The sequence below is a fragment of the Lygodium microphyllum genome, chromosome 17 (genome assembly GCF_053477565.2).
Source record: "Lygodium microphyllum isolate KBCC chromosome 17, Lygodium_microphyllum_v1.1.10, whole genome shotgun sequence".
Classification (NCBI taxonomy): Eukaryota; Viridiplantae; Streptophyta; class Polypodiopsida; order Schizaeales; family Lygodiaceae; genus Lygodium; species Lygodium microphyllum.
In genome coordinates, this window is record NC_141151.1 from 33,870,617 (window position 1) to 33,896,953 (window position 26,337).

Sequence of the window (26,337 nt, forward strand, 5' to 3'; positions counted from 1 at the left end):
GGAGATGCACGTAAGAACGATGAAAATTATTGAGTAACTAAAAAGAAAGCCCGAAATAGATAGACGTAATGTGCAAGATGAGATGACGCATATAAGAAAAGTGCTATTTTGGTCGAACAAAGAACGTGAACAAGAATAAAACATCGCTAAAAATAGCAAGATGTTTTCTTGTCGTAATCAACGTCATTAATGAAGACGAGCGATTAATGAACTGTAATTGGGGATTAACAAACTGTAATTAGAATTACAGTTTTAAATAAAGAATTGCAGATTCGAGCAGAATTGTTGTCTTGAAAGCTGAACTGTCATAACTTTTGATCTTGAACTCTGATTGACAAGCGGTTTTGACAGGATTCGAACAAGTTTATGTATCAAATCATCACTTGTGCAAAGAATTCAATCAAGTATAAACAATGAAACAACTTATCTTCCTTGTTGTTTCTATGCATCCATAGCTCTGATACCATGTTTAGAGAGAGAGAGAGAGAGTACGAGAGAGATACACAAGACATGCTCCCAAATAATGATTCATATTGATGTAGAGTTAGTATATATAGGTGAGTCCCAAGTCAAGTGAGAGATGATATATATAGTTGTAACAAAAAATACTGCCATATCTCAAACGTGCAATTGTACACAGTCAGTGATTTCTTCCGTAAGGCCTCACATCTCATAGAATGTCTCCATGTTTGAAACCCTTCACATATCAAAGCTTGCCCAACTATGTACTTAAGGTGATCATGGGTGTTGTATCATGTAAGGAATGGAAATTTGTCTCTCTCCTAAAACACCTATGCTGCACGTAGATTCTTGTATTGCTTCGCGGCATTCCAGTAAAGGTGACTAAAGCTACATAAAGATCCGACCGCTTAGGCAAGAGTCTTTGAATTTTAAAAAGAAACTTGAAAGAAGGAGAGGTGATCTCTCTACCTTTACTATGCTCCCAATCAACAACAATGAAACATCTTCCTGAACATATATCCATGATTTTATCTTGTGTTCTCTTCATCTCGCTTAGCGTCCCTATGACGAGCGACCTTCATGAACCTCGGTGCGTATTATTTCCATGTGACAACATTTAGTTCCAAAAGCATACTCCAAAAGAAAGAGACCCAAGATAGACGAAACGTGAGCAATAATAAAGCAACCAAAAATAGACAAAACGTGTGAGAGAAGAAATCGATCCAACATAGACGAGAAATATAAACAACACTCAAAACATTATCGCTTTACTTTTTGGCCAAGAATAGATGATGATCTCGTTAATTTTGGAAGAAATGAAAAAACCCAAGAGTGAGCAATCATAACAAAACCTGTGTTGTAGAAGTGTAATGAAAGGCTATTGTCATGTTTGTTTTCCTCTTTCAATTCCAATTTACCTAAATTGACATAACTTTTGACACAAGAACTCAAAATTGAGTATGGATTTGATAGGAAGAAAGTTTGTGAGTCCTAGCACATGACTGAAACTAGTTTTCTTGAGAAAGACATTTCCTTAAGAGTTTTCCAAATAGAAACTTTTAGGGTGTCCAAGCAAGGAATATCTGCAATCTAAATGATGATTGATGATGATTGAGTGAACTTCTTCTATGCTTGAAATTCATAACATAAGATGCTCATAACATACGAAATACATCAAATTTAAGCATGAAAAGAATATAAATACTACATAGATATGCTTCCTGATTATCTTCTTAAAGGAATTGGTTGTAGTTGATTGTGATAGCTCTAATGCCATGTTGAGATGTAAAGAGAGAAGAGATATAGAGACATAATAGGGAAAGAATAGACACACCATATACACTTCATTATATTGATCGCAATCTACATATATATAGGTGAGACCTAGTCTAGATAGGGTGAGCTATATATAGCTCCAATATAACTTTCTCCTTGAGTTCTTCAAAGCCACTATAATTCAAGGTTCAATATTCAGCTTGCATAATGTGTTTGCTACATTGAGCATTGTATTTATTCGTTCATATTCAGTGTCAACTATCTCTAAGTTGCCCTAACCCCACTAAGTTCTTTTATCAGTCTTTTATCACTAGATGTGGAGTTGCATAAAAAGAAATCAAGATCAATGGACACAAGTTGAAAAATTATGAGACTAGGATACTCTCAATGGTGGAGGATACATGATTTGTTCAATGTATTAAAGAAGAAACTTATTCTTCTCTAGAGTAAGATGTCTCTATTGAATGGTTTTTTTCTTTTAGGGAAAGGGGTGGTTAACAATACTCTGGATCACTTTTTGGAAATTTTAAATGAGCTTAAGAAAGATCTAATGATACACAATGTGGACAAAAGATAATTGATTTTGGGCTAATTAATATACACACATTTGAGTGATTCTTAGCTAGGGAAGTTCTACCTGAGTTGGAAAGTATTCCAAGAGCTTTCCCATAGATTTATTGTAGCAACATCAACACCTAGAAGTGTTCAAGTCTTTTAGTTTTGTTCCAAAGGCATTTGTCCTTTAGGAATTTTGAGGCATGCCGTCTTTAGGGTTTGAATAAGTGCATCATCACAAACCTAGAACTACTACTACAAAGATTCAATGAGTTGGCATCAATGGTCATACGATTATCTAAATCTATGAACATATACCTCCAAATTAAAGCTACTACCTTTGAGGATGGTGCACACATAAATATTTGAGCTTAGAATTGTTTAGAATAAGCAAAATGATAAAGCTACACTATTATTATGTGAGAAAGCTACTAATTGCGCAACACACATAAGGAGAATGGTATGTAGAGAAATCACTATCTATTTACATAATTTCTTAAATGACCACTCCATGAATGAGAAATGGAGATCTAGAAGCCCCAGTAAGCTTTGCATACCATTCATACTTGTAACTTTCCTTAGCCAATCAATATAATATGATATATGTTATGGTAACAATTGGCACTTATATGATGATGGGAAGTTCTTTTAATTTGAATGTTTACTTGAGGCTTTAATAGTTGGTACTCCTTAAGGGGCCTATGACCTTTTTTCTGGCAACATCTTTTAGCACACTAAAATACATAACATATCATTGATGATTACCTGATATAATAGTGTACATCCAAGAGGAATGAAAACTGAGTGGTGCCTCCTTGCAGGCTTTGGTTGGTAGGGAGGTAACGTTTGTTAGTGATCCACCTTTCTGGAGTCGGGAAATTGGAATCATTTGTGTGCGAAGGGCCTCTTCGTTTAAGCTGAATATATATAATCTGCTTTGCCCACGTGCACAAACCATTGTTTTTCTCATACACAAGGGTCTTTAAATCTTGACACAGGCTGGCAGTTTTGTTAATTGGACAAAACATGAAAAGCGTGCTGTTTCCTTCCTAATTATCATACGATAATAACGTGTATCATAATTGGGACGTTCTCGATGCTTTCTGTACTGTTCAGCACTGCTCCATGCACTATGGAGGTCGAGAGTTATATTCGTGAGGGAGGATTATGCATTGTTTCGTTTAGCACTGTTCCATGTATATTCCATGATCATGCGCTATCCTGTCTGAGCATGGCCGGATGCAGTCGATAAAACGATACGTTTAATATACGTCCGGCCGGGATATAAATAACTACTCTCATATTTGTTATATAACTACTCTCATATTTGTTCGGCCAGCACAGCCTACAGTCGGTTTCTCATTTTTGTGAACAGGGACATGCCAATCAAGGAATGCTGCCGTGTTAATGCTGCCAATCAAGGGATACGTTTAATATACTGGAAGTCCATTTGAGTTGAATTGGATTCAGTCCACAAGGTTAGTATATTTCATCCAACCTTCTGTTGTATGTACAACCATACAGCTGAATATCGTAAGCTCAAAATCTGTTGTATGTCTGGATTATGCTTCCTTTGAAGCTGTCACATGTCTGCTGCTATTATATTAACATCGTGCGCATGTAGAGGCATCCTGTACATGTAGGCCTTGTAGGCCTTTCTATCCGACGTTATGTCAGCATTTTTGAATCCCTTGAAGCATACTAAAGTATACAATTCCTTAGAGGGTGAGTATGCACATTTGTCTCTTAGCCTTTATTTATGTTCTCTATAGGAGAATCTACATATACATCCTCCATATGTTTGAGAAAGTCACAATGACTCAATACATATCATCATTTGACTAAACATATGCACTTATTGGCCCATCATTATATTTACAAATGGACAACGAGGAGTGCAAAGATAAGGAAGTTGCCAATGCATTTCTATGAGTTTTTATTTGCAAAGTCACCACAAGTGATGAGTCACAAATGAAAAGTGAGGAATGCGAGGATTAGGAAGTTGCCAATGCATTTCTATGAGTTCTACTTGCAAAGTCACAAGTGATGAGTCTACAATAGACATAAAGGAAGAAGATGCTTTAAGATGATGCCCGTCCATGTGCTTTTGATCAAGAAAAGTGTTACATCCTTGGATATTACGATGAGTGTGCTAGTAGAATTGATTGCACTAGTCATTGAAGTGACCTAGTATGAATGCATCAGGGATACTTCATGGTAACACAACCAAGTCATATTTATAAGACTCAAGATCCTATTATGCACATTACAATGCATGAATACCACTCTTAGACTCGTGGCCCATGGATCAATGTATTTGTCATGACTAGTATCTATCTCTAGCTCCCATACCTCATATGTATCAACCTCACGTCTCTTAAAGACCTTAATCCATTTCCATGCAATACTCCTCAAATTAGCCATCCCATCTAGTTCACTAAGTGAATAGGTAGCATTGTCATGTACATGTCTCACCACATATTGATCAAACCACTATTCAAAGCATTCATTCATCTAGATGGGCTACTATCCATACATTAATTCAGTAGCCATGTATCCAGTCACGACACTATACATCATCTTGTCAACCCATAACGCATACAGTAACAATTGTGGGCATTCCTTCTTTCTTTCTCTACATTACTTTGTGAGTGTTTTAATGATAGGCACGTACCCCCACCCACTCTTTGCATTGCCCTCAAGATTAAAGGCTAAAGTCAATGCAAATTTAATTCCAAATCAAGCAAAGAATTCACAAGCCTTATCTGTATTATTCAATCGTTGTCTATCAACTACAAACTTTTCCACACAACCATAATAGCAAAATACCTCTTCCAAAAGAAAACTACATATAGCATGTATCATCTGTGTATAGAGAGCTCTCCCTTTGTAAGGGATGGTTGAGGGTTAAGTGGTGTGGAATTAGGTTTGTCAACTATAAAAGGTAATGTGTGGAAAAACCTAATATGAATCATCTTTTGTTTTCAGTCTCTCTTTGTGCATTTCCCTATTGAAGGTGGGAGAGGGTAAAATGTTCCCCCACCACTAAACACTTTGGCAATCACATATTGACCTATTGAGATGCAGTCCATGGTGTTGTACCTGGTGCATTATTGCAGTAGTATGATGGTGCTCCCTGCTTTTGTCTCCTTCCTCATTGTTGCTACTACTAAGTGCTAACTAAGGGTAGTTCTAGCCTAGTTTCACTCTATACACAAGTCTTAAAGGTAGACTTGCTTGTACCTCCTAGCTCCTCAAACATGATATGAGCCTTTTAGAAGGCAGTCTTTGTCATACTATGGGTTGCCAATGACCAAGAGAATCTTCCTTATTTAGCTTGCATGTTGGCCTTCACACATCAAGAGAGAGAGAGAGAGAGAGAGAGAGAGAGAGAGAGAGAGAGAGAGAGAGAGGATTCTTGCACATATACAAACAAAAAGGAATAGATTGATAATGATAGCTAAGATAAGTGGAATGAAAGTACAAGTGATAGGGCCTAAATAAGTAGGCTAAGGTATCCACCTATACCTTTGACCCTTATTTAATGTTACATAGTGCAAAACATGTTTACACCTAAACACACAATGATGTGTGTTTACACATGAGGATAAATAAGGCTAACAAACTCCCCTTCTAAACCCATGACATCATGAAACATATGAAGAAGGAAAAGGGAAGGTCTTACCTTGAAGAGATAATGTCTAATCAGATACAATGATTCTAAACGAGGGATACATAAGGTATAGAGGTGCAATGTGAGAATGATCATGACATGAACTATCGATAAGCTCAAGGACCCAAAGTAAGACATGGTTCAGAGGTGCATATGCATAGCTCTAAGCCTCATTAGAAGCTAACATAGCTCAAAGGCACTAGGCACATGAGCAAAGATCAATTCCATGGGTATATCTTTTGGGATTAACTCAGATGTTAGATGGGTATAGTGGTTACAATCCCCCTTGAAATATAGTGCCTAATAGAGTCATTAAAGAAAGCACAAATATTTTTGGAAAAAAATTCAGACAGAGAACAAAAGATGGATGTGTTTAGAAAGGTCTTAACATATGCATTGGCATGGTTAGTATCTAATTCCAAAACACATTATTTGTTTATTTATTTAGTTCATCATTATCAAGGGACTATGATTGAGTAGATACATTAAGGGCCTAAATTTGAAGTATTAGGTGGTTCATTAGGGTCACTATTTGATAAGGTATTAGCAACAACATGTCAGGCGTGTTGCTTGTCTTGTTTCTTGTAGGATTGGTCAACAATGTGGCCAATACACTTGCAACATTGACACTCGAGTAGTTTTTTATTGGTGTAGAAGGATTTTGGTGCTATGTCAACACCTTTGCTGGGCCTTTTGTCATCCAAAAGATTGGCAACCATCTCCTTGTATTTCATTTCACAAGCCACTTTGACCCAAAAAAAACCTAACCATCTAAGCCCATGTATTACTTAGGATTTAGGTAGTGACACTTGGAACAAGCAATTGGGTGACTACTCAATGTTGCTCCTTCGATTTCTTCAGTAAGTAAATCTCAAATTCTAAGTTTATTTGCCACATAGTGGAGAGCTTGATCCTAATTTTCATCATATTGAGAACTTTTTATAAACACTTTGTCTCAAGTAAGTTACTCATGAATATATGTATGCATCACGTGGGTTCAAAATAAGGTATTTTTAAAATAACATTTTTATACATTTTTTACATAGAAGGGATTATTTACAAATTGAATAGAAAAGGGTTATGTTTTTTTCATGAAAAATTCATAGATAAGGATATTTATAAATAGGCATTGAACGCACATGATGTAGAGGATATACATATAGTAACTTCCCTGAGCACTTTGTCAACTACACGTTAAATTGGTTAATGAAGTTGAAGTACACAATATTGTTCTTTTCATTTAGCATGATTCATGTGAGCCCATTAAGCATTCATGAGATTGTATACTTGAAATAGCCTCTCTTAGGTAGGCATTAGTATTGTTTGATACATGCAACATTAGTAGATTTTTAAACTCCAAGGTTCATTTCCTTGAAAAGTGAAGAGGAAATTTGAGGGCACATCATTTGCATTATCACAAAAGTTTAGACTTGTTATGATTCATTCTTAGCTTGATATCATAGCATGTTCTTCGTGTGATGGGATAGTACTCATAGGTAGATATATGGTTCACCTTAGAGGATCTCACTTAGTGATCTATTGAGAATTTTATTCTAATCTTGTTCATGTGCCTACATATTCCATGTTTTTGTGGGATCATGAAGTCATGCTTTCTTTTGTAAAGACAATTATCATTTACATCTATACATTTTCTTGGATCACCAACTTATACTTTGCTACTACCTATTTGATCATTCACTTGAATGTGGAAATTATCTCTAGGATTTTGACTATGTATACCTTAATGTCATGTGTGTTTAAGGCCTAATTTAGAAACTTTTTATTTGTAAATTCATCATGAATAGAATACACCCTTTTTTTTGAACCTATGAATCCCTCCATTAAATGATATACTCTTTTATGTAAAATAAATGAATAGTAGCATTTTAGAATTTCCCTATTGCTAAACCCATATTAGAGAAGGCCTACATATTTATGAGGGAACCCCTTGAGGAAATTGTCTCACTATAGTCACTCAAAGAGTAAATCTTGGTGGCTCTTAATCAATAAAGTGGACACTTCCTCAATTCTAAGGTTCAAATTTTTTGACAAAGTGTTTAATTATAAGAGTCAAAATAAACCATACACGTAGTTAAGCTCAACATGGTTATTTGAGAAAAAGTAGATGCATTACTTTTACCTTTGTGTGTGTGTGTGTGTGTGTGTGGCCTCTTAATAATGTGCAAGAAAATTGAAACAACTCCAAACATGCATACATAATGTGTTCGTGTGTGGCCTCTTAATAATGTGCATGAACATTGAAAAAACTCCAAACATGCATACATCATATGACACAAGTAAGATTGATGAAAAAAAAGATATGCCTCATCCTCTTTGTTGGACTAGCAACATAATGGCCATGAAAATACAAAAAATGCCCATGATGATGATGTGCAATCAAGAGTGACCTATGGGACTAGGTTCTCTATTAAGTGAAAGATATGCCATGAAACTATGTTGTTGAGCTCTTTTTATAAGGTCCTTTTAACTACCCTAACATAATGGTACATCCATGGTTAGAAATTGTGCATTAAGGGCATGAAAATGCTCTAGAAACCCATCTTATGTGTACAATGATTTAATGTTTTTTCCTTAAATGATGATTCTTATCCTCGAATACATTCTAGAGGTTGCACTTGAGAGAGGAGCTCAAAAGAGTGACTCGAGTGAGTGAAGCAATGTTCATGCTGCCTCTATTTATGGAAGTATTTTGACATGACTAATCCTCACAATAAGCAATATTCTAAAAGTTTATTCTCTTTCTTCAAGGCTTCATTCAAGTCCTATTGAAATAAAATGAGTGGTATCCTCTAGATGCAAGACATCTTAGATCTAAAATCATTCCCAATTATTCTTATATGGTACATAGGATGAACATATATGTTAGAGAAAGGCCCAATTAATAGGACATGATTGCTTTTCTATGAATAGTCTATAATACCTCCAAGACATCTTATAGAAATGCACATTCAATATTTTGGTAACTTTAGGGCTCCACATGTCTTCTTGGAGTTCATGAGGAGTGAAATGTTGGTATACATGAAATATAACAATATACCAGGGTATTTTCATGCTTCATTTTGTAAGTATTATGTCGCATGTAATGCAAAACTCACATTATAGCATGCATTTCAATACTTTTACTATGAAGATAATTAATGGTTGTGATTTGTAATTGTAACTTTGTATAAACATGCTATATCATGTTAGTTGAGTCCTTAGCCCTAGTACATAGGTAATGAATAAATTGTAAGAGCCACACCACTTGATTCCTCAAATCCATGATTGAGGTGAGACTTATATGATCACTGAATGTGAATAAAATGATAAGGCAAGCAATGAGAAAGATAGATTCAAGTTTCAATATCATTCATAGATATCGAGAGTACATGTATATACAAAAAAGAGAGAAAGACAAGTTAGAAGTACAAAAATGTAGGGAGGTTAGCCTGCATCACTTTATAACTAGGAGATAATTACAATATCCATCCCCTTCATATTTCCATCTCATGGGTGTGGCTTGTGTTGTGTCTCCTATGCAAGTTGAATCCTATGAGGATGTTTCATTGATATTAGAGCATAAGACTACTATCTGGTGCAAGATACACTTGTATGCTTGAGAACCATTTTTCGCTCACATTGGATTGTGATAGTCCATGTAGATGAATATGATTTTATTAGAAATAGGGCAGTATGAAACTCTATTAGTAAGAGAGATATACATAGGGGCCAAATGTTGCAAGTGATGAAATGGAAACACATGGTTCTTCTGTGATACTTATGCTTGGGATTGTGTGGGCTTGACTTATGCTACCACTCTATGGCCATTGCAGATTGTTATTAGAAATTGGAAGGCTGCATGAGCAACATCTTGATCATTTAAGTCTCCTTTGCCACCACTTTCAATAGTTGTCAAGATGACTATGATAAAAAGGCTATACTTCTTCATAGCTTGATGACCTTAGAGGGGAGTGCCTAGTTTAACCTAGAGCATTGACTTAAGTGTTTGAATGTCTCTACTACATTCATTAATAATATTCTAGTATCAAGCTAAAAGGTTCACCACTGCATAATCAATCATAGCTCAAAGTGGGCAAGCACCACACTTGGTTGAAGCTAAAAAGGTCACGATTGCATGATTAATTATAGCTCAAAGTGGCCAAGCACTACACTTGGTTCAATGAGAGCAAGAAAAAAGTGGGTGGATAAGGCATAAGCTCACACTCCTTCCCCTCCCCCCCCCCGCTCCGCCCCCCCAAAACACACAACAAATAGTGTTATGCTCACATTTGAGACTTGGAGCCTAAGGAACTCAGTGTTTAGTTCAAAACTTAATTGTTAAAAAGCTAGTCTATCTAGGCATAGGACAACTCCATCAAGAAAGATGCCCTTGCATTTTCCACGCACACACCAAAACATCTTTAGTTTTGTAATTAGGGTCCTAGCACATTTAGCTTGGACATTCAAATTTAACTTTCTTAAATAATCCTTTGGTATAAGTTCATTACATGCTTTTAGATCATGTTGTCATGTCACTACGTGAACACACTGTGAAAAAACATGAAATGCATCATCATCCAATTTTCTTATTGATCTAGAGAGTCAATGTCATCTTAGTCATTAGTGCTAGTGTTCGTGGTATGGATGGTTCAAAAGTACTAGATTTTTGGACAATTTTAGCCTATTCTTTATATTTTGGATATTATTTATTGTAAATATTCTAAAAATCTATGGAAACTTCTAGAATAGAGTGACATGCAAAAAGCAAGTGGCTTTTTCAACTAGTTTTGGAGGTTTCATGTAAAAAGAAGGATAGATGAAATCGTGTGATGCACGATTATAGTTTACAGATATAAAACAACACTTCGAACTAGGAGAAGAAGGAGTGATCTAAGAGATTTCTTAACAAGTGTCCTAGGGTTTTACTCCACTTTCGGAGCCAATGGAACTATCAGATTTGTAGTCTAAGTAGCAAAGAAGAAGCTACTATTTTGATGAATATTTTTCGTCTACAACAGAGCTCCAAGAGATCTAATTCTTGGAGATTGCTTCTGAGTAGTTGCTGACCCCGACATGAAAGGTCATTAGAAGGAAAGACAAGATGGGAGAATCTTCAAATACAATTTCTAGTGATGTTTTACAACAATTAGTGAAAAGTATGGACATGCTTATGCACATACAACAACAATAACAAGTGATGCAAGCTTCTCTTCAAATGAAAACTATTGTGATCAATGCTCTATTGGAAATAGAGCGTGAGATGAAGTTGCTTAATGGCAGAAATGTATCCGCATATTTACATACATATGCTCAAGAGATGGAGTTCCTTGGGATAGCTCAACTTGCATGGAGCCAATATATGCATGTACATGAATTGAAAGCTAAAGTTACTAAATTATGCATGCAAGATGTTAACTGGGCAGCTTTCAAAAAGACACTCGGGGATGTTAAAATATTGAGAATGCATGCTATGGAGGATCATTGATGAGCAAATAGACAATCATAATGAGACAAAAGCATTGACAAAGAAGAACAACTAATATTATCCAAGGATAATGCAAGTACAACTGAATGATAATGACTGATGGAATGAGTGTGGGAATGACTGCCTTTTATAGGCTTACAGTAGGTGGTATTGGTAGGTGGAAAAAAGTGAAAAGTGACCATGGTAATCACCAACCGTGGTTTTAATAAATATGCATACATGGCCTAGTCTAAGACTTTATTTGCAATCTATTTATTTGCCTTGTTTGTTCCAAACAAAGAGGCTATGGTGGATGTGATTGCACATTTCTCAACACCCCTCCTCAATCACAACCAAAAAAGACACTGAGTATACAGAGGTTGTCGTGAGTAGAACCTTGCTAAGTGTAGACATGAAAAAAAACCAATCATACAAAGCTAGAGGCTGTTACAAGACCTCACTAAGTGTGTAGATGATGTAGTGTGTAGAGGTTACATGAGGAGTATAAGAGCTTATGGTGGAAACATTAAGTGAGTCCACATTTTAAACTTAAAAAAGTCTATCAAAAAATGAGCTACAAAAGAGGGACTAGTGAGTCCTATCCTTTTGTTCTTGGGGTTCTTCTTCTCCTTCTTCTTTAATGTTGTCTTCATCTTCTTTGACTGTAGCAAGATATGCTATTTGAGACCTTTTCTTAGCATATCAAAATTTCTCAATATGCCCAGTTTTCTTACAAAAGTCACTAACTATACTCTTCTTCCCTTTCATATAGAGGAGTTGTTGGTCTCCTCTTGGGATGCTTGTTTCTCCCTTGTTCTTGATCTTCTTTTTCTCTTTCAAGAGAGGCTTTGATATCCACAAGTTTCGGCTTTGGTATGTTGATTAATGTGGTAGACACATTATCAAAATCACATGGAAGACTCTTGAGAAGCACTTTAATGCAAATGTCTTCATCCATCTTCAAGTTGATTCTTGCAAGTTGTGTCAATAAGCTTTTTATATAATTCAAATGAGTTGCAAGTGAGGTATTACTTTGCATGTCAAGTCTAAAAATTTCAATCAGTAAGCCATGATTGGAGGATTTTGAATGAGCTCCAAACAGGGTTTCTAATCGATCCCATGTCGCGTAAGAGGTTTCACAATCATTAACATGATGAATGTGGCTGTCATCAAGTTCGAGCTTGATAATAGCTTGAGACTTATCATCGTTTTTATCCCACACGACTGAAAGTGCAGCTTTCATTGGTTTCTTCTCTTGACCACTTGTGATTGACCACAAGCCGTTCTTCATTAGGATCAGTTTTATCCTAGTTTTCCATGTATGGAATCCAACACCATTCAATTGGCATGTCAGTGAGTCCTTGCCCATGTTGAGATTGCAAGATCAACAACAAATTAACTCCAAACAATTCAAATTTTAGTTGAGCACAAGTGCCAAGAAGCACTAGGTGATTAGTATCAAGAGATACTAGGTGATTTGGTGACTATTATATCCTTGAACTTAGAATCTTCAAGATCTTGCAAGTCCAAGTCTTCCCCTCCTTGATTTGATGCTAGAGTTGCAAAAAAAACTGAGAGTAGTCCAATAGAAGTGTTGAATTTGAGTGTGTCAAACAACACAAGAGGATTAGTGTTAATCAACACTAGTATTAAGAGATACAATGTAGTTGGCACTTGATGTTAAATCTTCTTCTTGTTGATTCGAAGTGATAACTTAGCTGGGAAATCAGTGTTGTAGTAGATCACAGAGTCAGTGACATTACTAATCCAAAGAAAGTAGGAAAATGAAGAAAAATTTGAGCTTTGAGATTAATGGCTATGGAGTCTGCACCATTAGGGTTTTCTAGGGCAGCCTAGTTTTTTAGCTCCTATGAACTAAATAGTTGATCATTTTCAAAACTTACTTTATAAAAATGAAGCTTAAGAGATAGGCTATCAAAGCTCTATGATGCTCGTCAACATCACGGCATATGTAGGCGGAGTGAGCAATACGAACGATAGAGGCACAGATTTGACTAATGATTCGTTGCAGGAGCAATGCTGGGGTTAATAGGTAACAATGTCAAGCTTTGAGATGACAGGGAGGAGTACCCTCAGTCAATGAAGATTTCTCCAGAAGAAAGTATGAGCTGAAATGGCTCAAGAAAAGAGAATCAGGTCCTCCACTAAAGGTGGGTAGCTGGAGGTAAGTGAGAGATTCATGGGAAAGTGGAGGGAGCCAAAAATTCAAACTAGAATGACTCAATCAGTGGCCTAATGACTTACTAACTTGAAACCCACTCTGATACCATGTTAAAATATTGAGAATGCATGCTATAGAGGATCACTGATGAGGAAATAGACAATCATAATGAGGCAGAAGCATTGACAAAGAAGAATAACTAATATTATCCAAGCATAATGCAAGTACAACTGAATGATAATGATTGATGGAATGAGTGTGGGGATGAGTGCCTTTTATAGGCTTACAGTAGGTGGTATTAGTAGGTGGAAAAAAGTGAGAAGGGACAGTGGTAATCACCAACCGTGGTTTTAATAAACCATGCATACATGACCTAGTCTAAGGCTTTATTTGCAATCTATTTCTTTGCCTTGTTTGTTCCAAACAAAGAGGCTATGGTGGATGTGATTGCACATTTCTCAACAAGGGAATATTTTTACATTGAAGATACATGTTTGATTACCCGGAAGACTTTCCAAGAGTAAGTTCTACAATCCAATAAGGGTCTTGTGGCTACAGAGTTACTAAGAGAATTTGAAAGTCAGTTTGAGCAGTTAGATCTTGCAGAACATCAAGGTCTTGCAATTCAGAAAATTGAATTGTTTCTATAATGGTAGATCTTGAGTTTCAAGAGAAGCTTGATGATTTGTTAGAGAATCTTACTACAGAGACAAGGCTTAAAACAGAGTGGATGTATATTAAGAAAGTTGTTACTACATTGGTAAAAAAGCATAGAAGAAGAAAAAGATTGCATGTATCTAGCTTGCCCACTATTACGGGCAAAAATGTTGATGTATCCAATAAGCCATCCACTTCTGTGACTAATCCTATGGTTGCACCTGCTATTCCCAATGTTAGGGAGACAGATGTATTAGATCACGATAGCTCATCTTTTGAAAAGACAGTGAGATCCATATACAAGAAATGAGATTGCCTCTTACTTTGAATTTTGAAAAGGGAGATATGCAAAAGTTGTTGGAAGACTTGACTGTTCAAAATGCTTATGTGGATATACATGCTTCTACTTTTGGTTCTAGAGTTGGATACAATGTTTGGCCAGGTCCAAAGGCTGCAATATGGACACATGCTTTACATGTAGCTAAAAAGAGAAAAGCTACTGATACGGAATTGTCTTATGCAGGGCAAGACATTTGTGACATAACTAGTTGGGAATCACTAGTAGATGCATATTCAATGGATGCATATTCAGCAAAAGGGTAAAACATGGATGTACTTATGGAAGAGAAACACAAGAGAGATGAAGATAATGCAAGGATATCTAAGAGAGTAATAAGAAGAAGTGTAGATCCACCTAAAGTTGCAAATCAGCTACCTCCCGAGCATGTTATGAAAGAGGTTGGGCAAGAGCATGAACAAGATAGCAAGCAAGAAGGCAAATAGCTCTCTCTGACATAAGCTACAGTCTCATATTGAGACAACCATGGATGCCTTGGAAGATCATGTAGTGGAAGATTCAGCCATTGTATATGTAGAGTTTCTTAATGCATCTAATAGGTTTATGAAGCTCATGTTTTACTTGATGCAAGGACTCAAAGGGAGATTTGTGAACTGCTGGATACACATGATTTGCATGATACAGTTAACATTTATCAAACACTTCATGAGTTCAAGGTTATGCCTTGAGAATATGTTAAATGTAATGCTCCACAGTTGAAAAGTGTTTCAGATGCTTTGTTAGAGGCCTTGATAGGAAATTCCAAAATGCTTCAAGATATGGACTGCTTCACTATTTTCGGTGATGGTGAGCATGTGTTAGATACAAGTGAGACTCACTTTATGTTCGATGTGGTACATAATTGTCAATATAAGCAAATTTCTATGTGCTCAACTTTGAAAGAGCAGGCATGTTGCTATGTATTTATTGATAGGTGCATTGATAGCATGTATATGGAGATTCAACAGCCTCTAATGTATGATATACACCCAAGGCCTTATGACCCTAGAGGGGGTACTAGGTATGGCTCAGGAGTTGTACAAATGCTAACTATTTTGATCTATGATCTAGGGGGATGCCTTGTTATGTGCATGATGAGCGACAAGTTGACACTATGGGTATTTGACCCGGGTGGTGCATTGGTGTGTGTAGGTTCAAAGGGGGTGGATGACATGCCACTACGTGAACACTGTGTGAAAAAATATGGAATGCATCATCATCCAGCTTTCTTATTAATCTAGAGAGTCAATGTCATCTTAGTCATTAGTGCTAGTATCTATGAGATGGATAGTTCAAAAATACTAGATTTTTGGACAAGTTTAGCTTATTTTTAATATTTTGGATATTATTTATTATAAATATCCTATAAAGCTATGGAAACTTCTAGAATAGGGCGACATGAAAAAAGCAAGTGGCTTTTTCAACCAGTTTTGAAGATTTCATGCAAAATGAAGGATAGGCAAAATCGTGTGACGTGCGATTGTAGTTTATAAGTAGAAAACATCACTTCGAACTAAGAGAAGATGAAGGATTGAACTGGGAGATTTTTGAACAGGTGTCATTAGGTTTTATCCTCCTTTTAGAGCCAATGGAACCATCAGATTTGCAGTGTGAGTAGCAAAGAAGAAGCTGTTGTATTTATGCATGTTCTTGATCTACAAGGGAGCTCTAGGAATGATTGAGACTAGTTTACTCCCTTGAGTCTAGAACCAATCAATTTGTGGCTAATAATAGTATATAAGCATGAGAAAAACCAATCTATAACACTAGAAAAAAACATGCATAGTGGTCCCCATTGGGTTGTTACAAGGGTGTTGAGTCTCTAGATGGTTAGTTTCATTAATGATTTTTAAATGGAATATCTTGGGTTGATAAACTAGGATTCAATATAATATATACTCGAATCTACAAAAACACTATGATATGGTAAACCTATTCTATTGTAATCTACCTTCACATATTGGTATAAAAGAAAATGCTAGATTTGTTGAGGCTATAGTGAGGACCATATTTTTTATTTTCAAAATTAGCTCAAAACGCATATTTCCTAAGGGTTATTCCATGCCTAAACTCAGCATAAAAGGAGTATGCTCTTTTGAAGGTTACTGTTTTGAAAAGAAACTATAGTACCACACAAAGGAGTGCTTTTTGAAAATTGCAATGGGATTTGCAATGCTCCCTACTAATCCTAACATTGATTTTTTTCTTTTCCTATCACCATGTGTGGATCTAAAGATAGCATCTCTTACATTGTGCTATTCTTTGAAGGCTTGTAATGTTAGCATGATAGTGCTAGATACTTCTCTCTTAAACCTCCCAAGCCCATTTCTCAATTAACGCTTTATATTACCTAGATAAGAGGAAAGTGCACCTCCAAATCCCATTAGCCATCATGATCCCTTTCATGTATCATTTACATCCTATCTTTAAAAAAATCATCATGTAATCTATCAACAAAGAAAACCAATTTGCAACTAATTTTGTCCCATTGAATAGCCTCTATCATTATTGTGACATATCTAAGTTATTATGCATAAGATAATCTACTTGGACCAAACCAAAATACACCGTTACAACACAATTTACAACGATCCTAGAACCATGAATTCAAAACTATTTGGACAAAAATGTGGAAAACTAGAAAGCCTAATTAATATTGGAGCACTATTTATAAAATTCATGCTCAATTAAAAAGGACCTTGTGTGCACCATCATCAAATCTATTTTTCCATTGCTATCTCAAAAGCTTGTATAAGAGATGGTTTCATGGAGCAATATCACTTTTCAAGTTGAAAGAAGCTTAAACTATCCTTAATATCAATTTAGCAATGTAGCCTTTGACCACCTCACACGATAAGTGTACAATAACTTGAAAGGGGAATTTTGCACTTTAAGAACTCCATTAGGCATAGTTGAGCACATCATATTATGCAAAGGAGAGTAGGCATGCTTCTCTCTTTGAGGGTGGTTAGCATCTGGCTAGATATGATAGCTTGAACTTTTCTAAGTGAGAGACATGTTTTCTCTTTCTTATTATGTGTGGCACAAGACCATACAGTTTTGTTAAAAATTGAGATCAATATCTTAATGCCTCACAAATCCATTTGTTCTAGGTCCCAGTGTTTTTTGATAATGCCCTAATGTTTGGACCTTAGTATGATACTATGTTCTAGATTTCTCCCTTGTGCCATCCATTTCAGCAGATCATGAATTCCATCTCCCTTCTATCTCATTAAGAATCACAACACTCTATGATGATGATCTCCTCCTTGAAAAAACATTACTTACCCTTGATGTTTCTTATGTTGCTCTTGATGCATCCTTCAATGCTCTCACTTACTAGTGTCCAAGGCTTCCTTCTCGTCCCTTTCTTATAATAGCTTATCCTTTCTAAAGCTTGTTGTTGTCAACTCATATCTTTCACAATGTGCTAGACATCTATGTAGCTATGTCTATTGAAATGGAGGGTGGACATTCGAACTCCTTTTGTGCCATCAAAGATTTAGCAATAGCTTTTGTGGAATTCAACACGATGCCATGGAGATAATATTTGAAACAACATTCAAGTTCTAGTTCTAGTTTGGAAATGATAATGAAGAGTATTAAAGTGGACATCATAGAGGGATGGTGCTCCATTCAGTCTAAGTAGTAATGCTTCTAGCTTAGAAAACTTTAATCACCTAATATATTCCACCAAGGGTGGCAATGACAAGCACCCTTTGTTCATTGCCTTGGCCTATTTAAGTGATCCTTTCACCTTCCTTGATAAGATAATGATTGCATCTATTATCTTTGTAGGTCATTGGGTAGTCAACAAGGATCCTTTCCTTGATGCACTAATTGCTTTAGGTAGGATGCATTGGGTTAGTTATGGATTTGACCTATCTTAACAATCCCTTCATGGCTTTAGTTTTGGGCTTAAGAGGAAGTGTTGAGTTTAAAAATGCATTATAAACCTATTATCTCTCTATTATAGCCATCAAACTCAAATAATCAAACTTTCATTTTTTTAAATTATAAACCCTTGTTTGCGAGTATCCAATCATCTATAAATAGACAAGTTTCCTAGGACTCAACCCCATCTTGTTTTATACATTGTTGACACCATGTTTCTACTATCCACAACCCATCTTTCAAAGCATATCTTAGTTCAAGCTATTGTCTTTAGTTGAGCATCTAGATCCCTTTAATAGAAGATTGGCAATATTGCACGAATGGCAAGACATCTCTCCTTACGATTGCTTGGTCGTTTGGGACACTTTGTATGGGTCAATGTTTTCCTAGCTCTATCCTAGTCATAGAAATGTATTCCAAGTTTTGAGTACTAGAGAAAACCAAATGAGTTGTTGAATTGATTGAAGAGTTGTGTAGATCCCAAAGATGGTGCATGCCTTAACATAATGCCCCACACTCCTAAGAACTAGATGCAATTCTCAATTTTGAAGGGTAACTAAAGATTTCATTTTGATCGAAATTTTAGAGTGGCATTTTGAGTTAGCTATAGTACATAGTTTTTTTGGAATAGTGCAACATAATTTCTTGTAAACAATACCTCAGTGAAGACTTTTCTTGTTTTCCCCACCTATGGAGAGGACTAAAATGCCTATGAATGACATCATAACCTTCAATTTGAGGCAAGCCTTATTCATGGAGAACATGAGACTCCTAGACAAAATAATGTTTTTTCAAACGATCCATGCATGGAATGCAATTGTTTGAGCTCAATTACCTTGGCCTTCTTTCTGCTTAAAATTAATGCTTACAAGAAGCCACCGAATTATAAGGCCAAAAATCAAAACGAGCAGGTTACTGAAAATGATAACAGGAACACTTTACATTTTAACATTAATTACGTCCAAGTTTTTGAAGCAAGTTCTCTCTCTCTCTCTCTCTCTCTGCTCAATATGTTCGCTGATACTCAGAGACTCACCGCGTTTGAGTACTGTACTGCAGCGGCTGAGGTGCTAAGAAAATCATCGGCACCAGGCAACCTGGGTTTGGAGCTCCTCAAGTAGCTCTCAAAAAGGCTTCTCATGTTCCTGAGGTCAGACGAGAAAAACAACTTGAGAAAAGCAGGACTATGCCGTCACTTAACAAATTGAGAAAAGCAACGAGACTTTGCTGAGATTAGGATTAACTAGGTCGGAATCACACTAAACTTAGTTCGATGAACTCAAGCTCAGTCGAACAGGACTACCCGCCACCAGCCGCAAAGCCGGAATTGAGATCACATGCAGCTGAATGGAGGAACTCGTAGCTGAATGGAGCTGCTAATTAATGCTGGGGAGGGGTGATCGCTAATCATGAAGTAACTCGTAGGTTTAAATCAGGGTTAAGATAATGCTGTCTGGCGCATCATTATCTGAGAGATAGAGAGAGAGAGAGAGAGAAGGAAGGAAGGAGTAAAGTGTAGCTGTACCTGGAGCTGAAATAGTGGAAGGCGCGGCCTGAGGTGGAGATGACGAGGAGGCCGACCTTGGCATCGCAGAGCACCGCCAACTCCTGCGCTTTCTTGAAGAGGCCCCGGCGGCGCTTGCTGAAGGTCACTTGTCGGTTCACTGGGTTCTCGATCTTCTCTGGCAACGCCGCTCGCCCCATTCTCCCCCTCGTCCTCCTCCCTCTCTTTCTCTCTCTCTCTCTCTCTCCAGTACGGCCTGAAGCTACTGTAACACACCAGATGAGTGCGAGGAGAAGGGACGGCCCAAGTAAAAAGATAAGAGAAAAGAAAGCAAAGATAAGAGGGAGAAAACTAACGGTGGAGTGAAGTTCTCACTTACACTGGAAACACACTAACGGTGGATGAAGTGAAGTTCTCACTTACACTAGAAACACAAGTCATACACACACTTTCTATCTCATACTGGTTGGCCATTTAACTAGTAGACACTTTTCGCCCGCCTCTCCGCGTTTCTCAAAAGAAGAAACAGCCAACGTCTTTCTACTTAGGGCAGCCATTTTAAGTCGTAAAAATGTTCGTGCGCCCAACAATTGCCCTGTGTTGGTTCCTCGTTTGCCGCAATGTCGCATGGTGCCATAATTCATGGACCTCCCGCCATAACATTCGGCTCGCGTGTTTGAACACAATCACATCTGCACTATGCAGAAAGACCCGTGGTGCACTTCTATGAACTCTTTGTTTTTCTCGAATAAGTGCGTTAAATCGTATTAAGAACGTGTGTAAAGTTGGCGCTAATCCTTAAATATCGGTGCAATTGAACTGCCTCTATCATCGCGATTCGCCTTCCTTGGGCGGCGTCCGTATAGTGTGAGAAGATAACAAGAGAGATAAAGCTTTATCTTCAATTTGGGTAAAATCTCTCTCTTTTCTAGAAATCTAGAGATGAATTGTTTTACATGAATTGTAGTAGTCTTCAATAGATATAGATTTATAATAATCTTGTCTTGATAATCTCTCTCTCTCTCTCTCACACTGTAGCTTAGTGTGTGACATCAAATCCCATGTTCTCTTTATAGTTATAGGTTCTTTTGTAGCATTGGTTTCCCATACAATTACAATTTGCATATGCTTTGAGCAATGTAGTGAGTATTGCATAGCGTTGAATCTTAGAAAGTGTGTACTCAGGATGTCTTATGATTTGCTATTGGGTCATGTTGTTGTGAATGCTACTAGTATTGCCATTGACCTTGAAAAGGTCGTTGTTATTGTGACCCTAAGTCCACCCACTATCTATATCCTTAGTATGTAAATCAAGTGTACATATATGAGCTCATCGTGAATAAGATATTGTGTTAAAAATCTAGATCTATTGGATTTTTCTCTAGTCTATACAATATGAATAATTAGCCCCCCAAGGAAAACAAAAAATAGAAACAAGCAAAAGAAGACATTAATAAATCAATTACTAATAGTGTTAGATTTTAATCAAGATAGCTTCTAGATGTAATACATGAAATATTTCCTCATAGTTTCAAATTGGCATAGGATTGGTCCCCAACAATTCATGGGTTATTTTAAAAATTTTATAGAGAGAAATCTCTATGCAACCTTATACTACAGGAAGAAATCTATTGTACAATGGTGTAGGCCTTTGTCCTTGAAAACATCCAATTCAATCCACATGGTTGGACTCTATATTGAGGCTAGGAAATTATTTTCGATTATCTTTCCATTTACACTGACTCAATGAATGGTATTGAGTATGATTTACGGAAGCTATGAATTGGGTATAAAGACTAAGATGATATGTTAGAATAAGAAGGCATCACTTTTCTACTTGGTTTTCTTTCTTAGTACATGTGGAAATCAAAGTGTTTGGATGTCAAGTGCACTGAGACAATGGCTAAAGCTTTGTGTTGCAATAGTTAAGGAGAATTTCCCTTCTAAGGGTGTTTCTTGATGAGATCTAATGTCATAAGCTCAGACCCGAGTAATAGGCTTAGGCTTTTTGTGAAAATGAGAGAAGGAAGGATATCTTTTTGTGGCATGCATGGTGAAAAGGAAGCATGGAGAGAAAAAGCAATGGCTTGTGCCTTAAGCTTTTGCTTTCAACTAGCTTTGAGATAGCTTTCGATTAGCTTTTTCCACATGTTTGTAGCTGCATGGTGGTGATTTGGCACATTCTCTCAATAGGCCTTGGAGCAAGGAGAGAACTTTAAGCTCTCGATAGGTCCAGCACAAAGAGAGTCATTTTGGGGGAAGAAGGAAAAGGATCTAGAGCTTTAAGTCCCCTGGTGACTTCCATTAGTTGTAAGACAAGACGGCCACCATAGCCACAACCATCGAGGTCCAATTGCTTTGTACTAAAAGGCCGGTTCTCGGAGAAGTAGTGAGATTGTGAGACTAGATGGTAGCCTTAAGTTTCACAAGGGCAACTACTAAAATGGTTGGATAGGGGACATCTTAGGAGAAGGATAGGCCATATAGTTCATCATGAGTGTGGCTATTGATCATTATCTTAGGTAGCAAACCATTATCTTGTGCATAGGATAATTGTTCTTATCAAGCTTCTCACTAATAATCTAGTCGAAGTCGTTAGATACTTTGACAAAACAAACAACTTGTATAAAACTACAATCTATAAGCAAGCTGATACTAGCTGCACTACAACTAGACACACAATGTTTTTCACTAATTGCACAACAATAATCACAATCTACAATGTCTATGCAAATGTTTTTTGTGCTTGTAATCAAGTAAATATCTAAGACATTACCAATTCAAAATCTATAACATGTTAACTTGTAAATGGCCAACACAACCAAAAGTGCAATATTCCCAAAAACTATTGTCAAGATCACTTGTAGGTCCAAAACAGAGGTCGAAATGATCTCAAAACCAAAAGTTGCCAAGTTTTACTACAATTAGAGACTATAGCCCTACCAACCTCAAGAGCTTCATATAGCTATAACCCAAGGCAAATCGAGAAAGGTGGAAGAGCTTCTTATCCATTACTTGCTTTCTTACTTTTGTACTCCAACACCTTCATCTTAACCTTCAATCAAGCTCTACACACGTATAGGAAAGAGAGGTGAATAGACCAAGAGCACATACACAAAATAAATGGAAACTTAAGCACACATAGAGATAGGGTTGAAATCTTTTTCTTCTTCTTCCATCTTCTTCTACACAAAATAATTAAGTCTACAATATGATAAAGACTAATATGAAAGTACCACAATGTATGTATACATGTTTACTGAGTGTGAGCTTGCTAACAAAAGAAGAGGTGGCACAATGAATGTGCCATAACCAAGGATGGACTACATGAGTGTAGCCTAGCTATAGAATTGCTAGGGTATCCTCATGTCAATCACCTAGCATGCCAGTGAATAATATCATGCCACATCACCAAGTTATATAGTGGATGGGAACTCATATAAAGCTCGACATTTTAACACATAGTATCTACCAAAACTAACTCTTCATATCAGCTTGAAATATCCTCATCTACAATGAATAACTCATGCTTTTTGAGCTCTTTCCAACGTCTCAGCCATGCACGTGCAATGCATCCCTCCTAAAATATCCCTTTTATTTGCTAATCTCACAAAAACCAATAGAAAATATATATTTTCCTATATTAGGAGCAAGATCTTCCTCCAGACAACACTATTGTAGCCCTATATTTTAGCTAGGCCTATTGAAATGCTAGTTTCTAATATTTTATTATATTTTGAGGCAACAGATACTCCCTTAATGTATGGCTATTTCTTAGGTGATTGACACATACAGTAAGAAATTGAACAATCCTTTTTTCATATTTGGTTCTGACTCTAATGTAGGCCAATCCTCATCCAACACATTTATTTTCATAGAAACAATTATGATATATGGTTGTCCCAAATCATTGCATTAGAAGAACTTCCCTCTATAAAAAAATATTTCTTCTCTTGTACATAATCAATGGCTATCTTACATTTTGGACATGTTGCATAAGGATCTCTTGAGGAGTTTTTTCCTACCCGCATTCTCCAGCCATGGACAATGTCAACCCCGGCCATGCACTATTTTCATATAAACTCTAGACAATCATAGTAAATCTCTTATCGATTATCAATCAATGCAATGTATAAAGTCTCACACTCCCAAAATTTAACCACATTTTTTGTTGTTTCTTGAGCCCAATGGTTTTGAGAATAATGACTTCTAGGGATAAATCTTGAATTCTTACCATCAATATGTTGCATTTGGTTGATTCCTCTTTGAGTAGCGCTACATCTACTTGATTCTTCTTTGAGTAATACTATAAATAACTAAATATTTAGTCAAAAACACATTATCATGTTCATCCTCAACTAGCTCATTTAGCATCATCCCTTTTCAAAATAGCACATGTACTTTTTCCATAATCAGTCTTCATGCCTTAACAACAAGCTCGAGCTATTTCGATTTGTACCATAGCATTTGTCGAATCACCAAGAAAATTTCATTCTCTCTTTATAATGTCAATAATTTCATCATGAAAATCACATTTGTGATATCAAGCACCTTCCCAAGAGACCCTACTATTGAGAATATGCTCTTTAAGCACTTTCTTTATATCCATTGTAGTCTCAATGCTGGAATGCAACTCGTAACCTAGTTGTTTATTCTTTTCCTTCCCATCATGTTTCTTTTCTTGAGATACATCATCCATTACATGCTCACGAGTAGACCAAAAAAAAGTCTTAGGTTGTGTACGAGTTCTACATGTCACTCTTTTTGAAGTCTATGCAACCATACATCATTCAAAGTACCCAAGAATGTAGCTTGGTACAATAGGCATTGGCCTTTCCAAAAGTAAGACAAGTTCGATCCTCCAATAAACCACTAGCAATATCTCTACAATATCTATTTTTTTCAAGCTCAATAAATTCTCAAATCATCTCAATTTATTTTCAATATCATCTAGAAATTAAAACATATCCATATAAGCATCAATGGTTGCATAGCTCTCATGTGAACATGACAAAGATCCTTTCCATATAGAGTAATAAAAAAAGGTTTTCTATAACTAGCAGTGAATCAATTGTAAGCTAAGAAAACAATGCTCAAAACATCCCACATGATGTCTTAGAATACCCAAGCATCATTGGAGCACCAATAAACATCAATATGAGCTCCATTGAGCTTCAAACAATGAAATACATGATGTCTCGACGTGCATTACAACACTCTATTTACCATATACATATAATAGCTAAAGATTAGTGCCTTTCCAAAGTGCCCAAGTACTTGAATATGATGCCAAATCTTAGTTCCAAGAATTTCCTCAATGTCCAAGTGTGCAAAATAAGAAAATATGAGTTGCCTAAATCTAAAGTGTATGTATAAGAAAACATGCACAAATTTGTGTGAATAGCTTCAAGGCTTGTTACAAAATGTGTGGTAGGTGACAAGGTACGAGAGCACTTGATGGTATTCAAGAAAGCTTGAGATGATGCATTGACAAGCCTTGATGACTTGAAAGTGCTCTCACTCAAGCTTCTCCTTCAAGTGATATGCACATAAGAACTAAAATCATTGTTTATTGTTAAGGTGAGACATGGTTACAATTTTCTGAAAGAAGGAATATCCTCAACCCATTATGAGGTGGGATAGAGGCAAGGAAGTTTCATGAGCCCTCTTCAATGCAAAATGGTACATGTCGAGGGAGCAAAGCAAGAGCTTGCCATATGAGCACACCTAAGTACACAATGAATATTTGTGAGGAGGGTCAAAGCAGTCATCACACTTTTATAATGATATTTATGCTCAAAGATATAAATGTACCTAATGATTATGAACAATTTTTTATGGCAAATAATGGGATACTTTGTGCAGATATTTGTTATCTACTTTTACTCAGGAGAGATATAGTAATTGATATATTTGTTGGATGCAAGTAGCTTGGTTGATAGTGCAAGCACCTTGACTAACATTGTTTGGGCATAGAGAATGAAAAATATCTTGTTTTTAATGCTTTATAAGATATTCAGAGTTATGTAGTTTCAAGAACTCTAGTCATTACATGTGTTGGACATGACTTATTGCCCTTTTATATGATTGAATTTCCATAGTTTAGATTATATGATGTTATGGTGTCTCTATCATTGTTTCTTTTACCATTAGATATATAATAAAAATGACATATTTTGTATGGAAGAATTATACAAATGATATATTTTGTATGCAAACATAATAATAGAGATAACATGGGATTGATTTCCTAGCATACCTAGTTAAGTATGCAAATCCAATCATCAATGTTTCTATCACCCTTTCCTCTGACTCTCTAAACGTTAACAATAAA

The 26,337-nt window shown here is 36.4% G+C and overlaps 1 protein-coding gene across 1 annotated transcript in view; it reads right to left on the reverse strand.

Moving 5' to 3' along the window:
* Nucleotides 1–20,324, reverse strand: part of LOC148021772 (MADS-box transcription factor 23-like) — a 65,377-nt gene extending 45,053 nt beyond the window's left edge. The window contains exons 1-2 of the mRNA XM_087696752.1: nt 20,025–20,324; nt 19,536–19,644 (exon numbers count right to left, since the gene is read on the reverse strand). Of these exons, the coding sequence (XP_087552878.1) occupies nt 19,536–19,644; nt 20,025–20,203 (288 nt within the window). The 5' untranslated portion in view covers nt 20,204–20,324. The remainder of the gene's footprint in view (nt 1–19,535; nt 19,645–20,024) is intronic.
* Between the last annotated feature and the right edge of the window lie 6,013 nt (nt 20,325–26,337).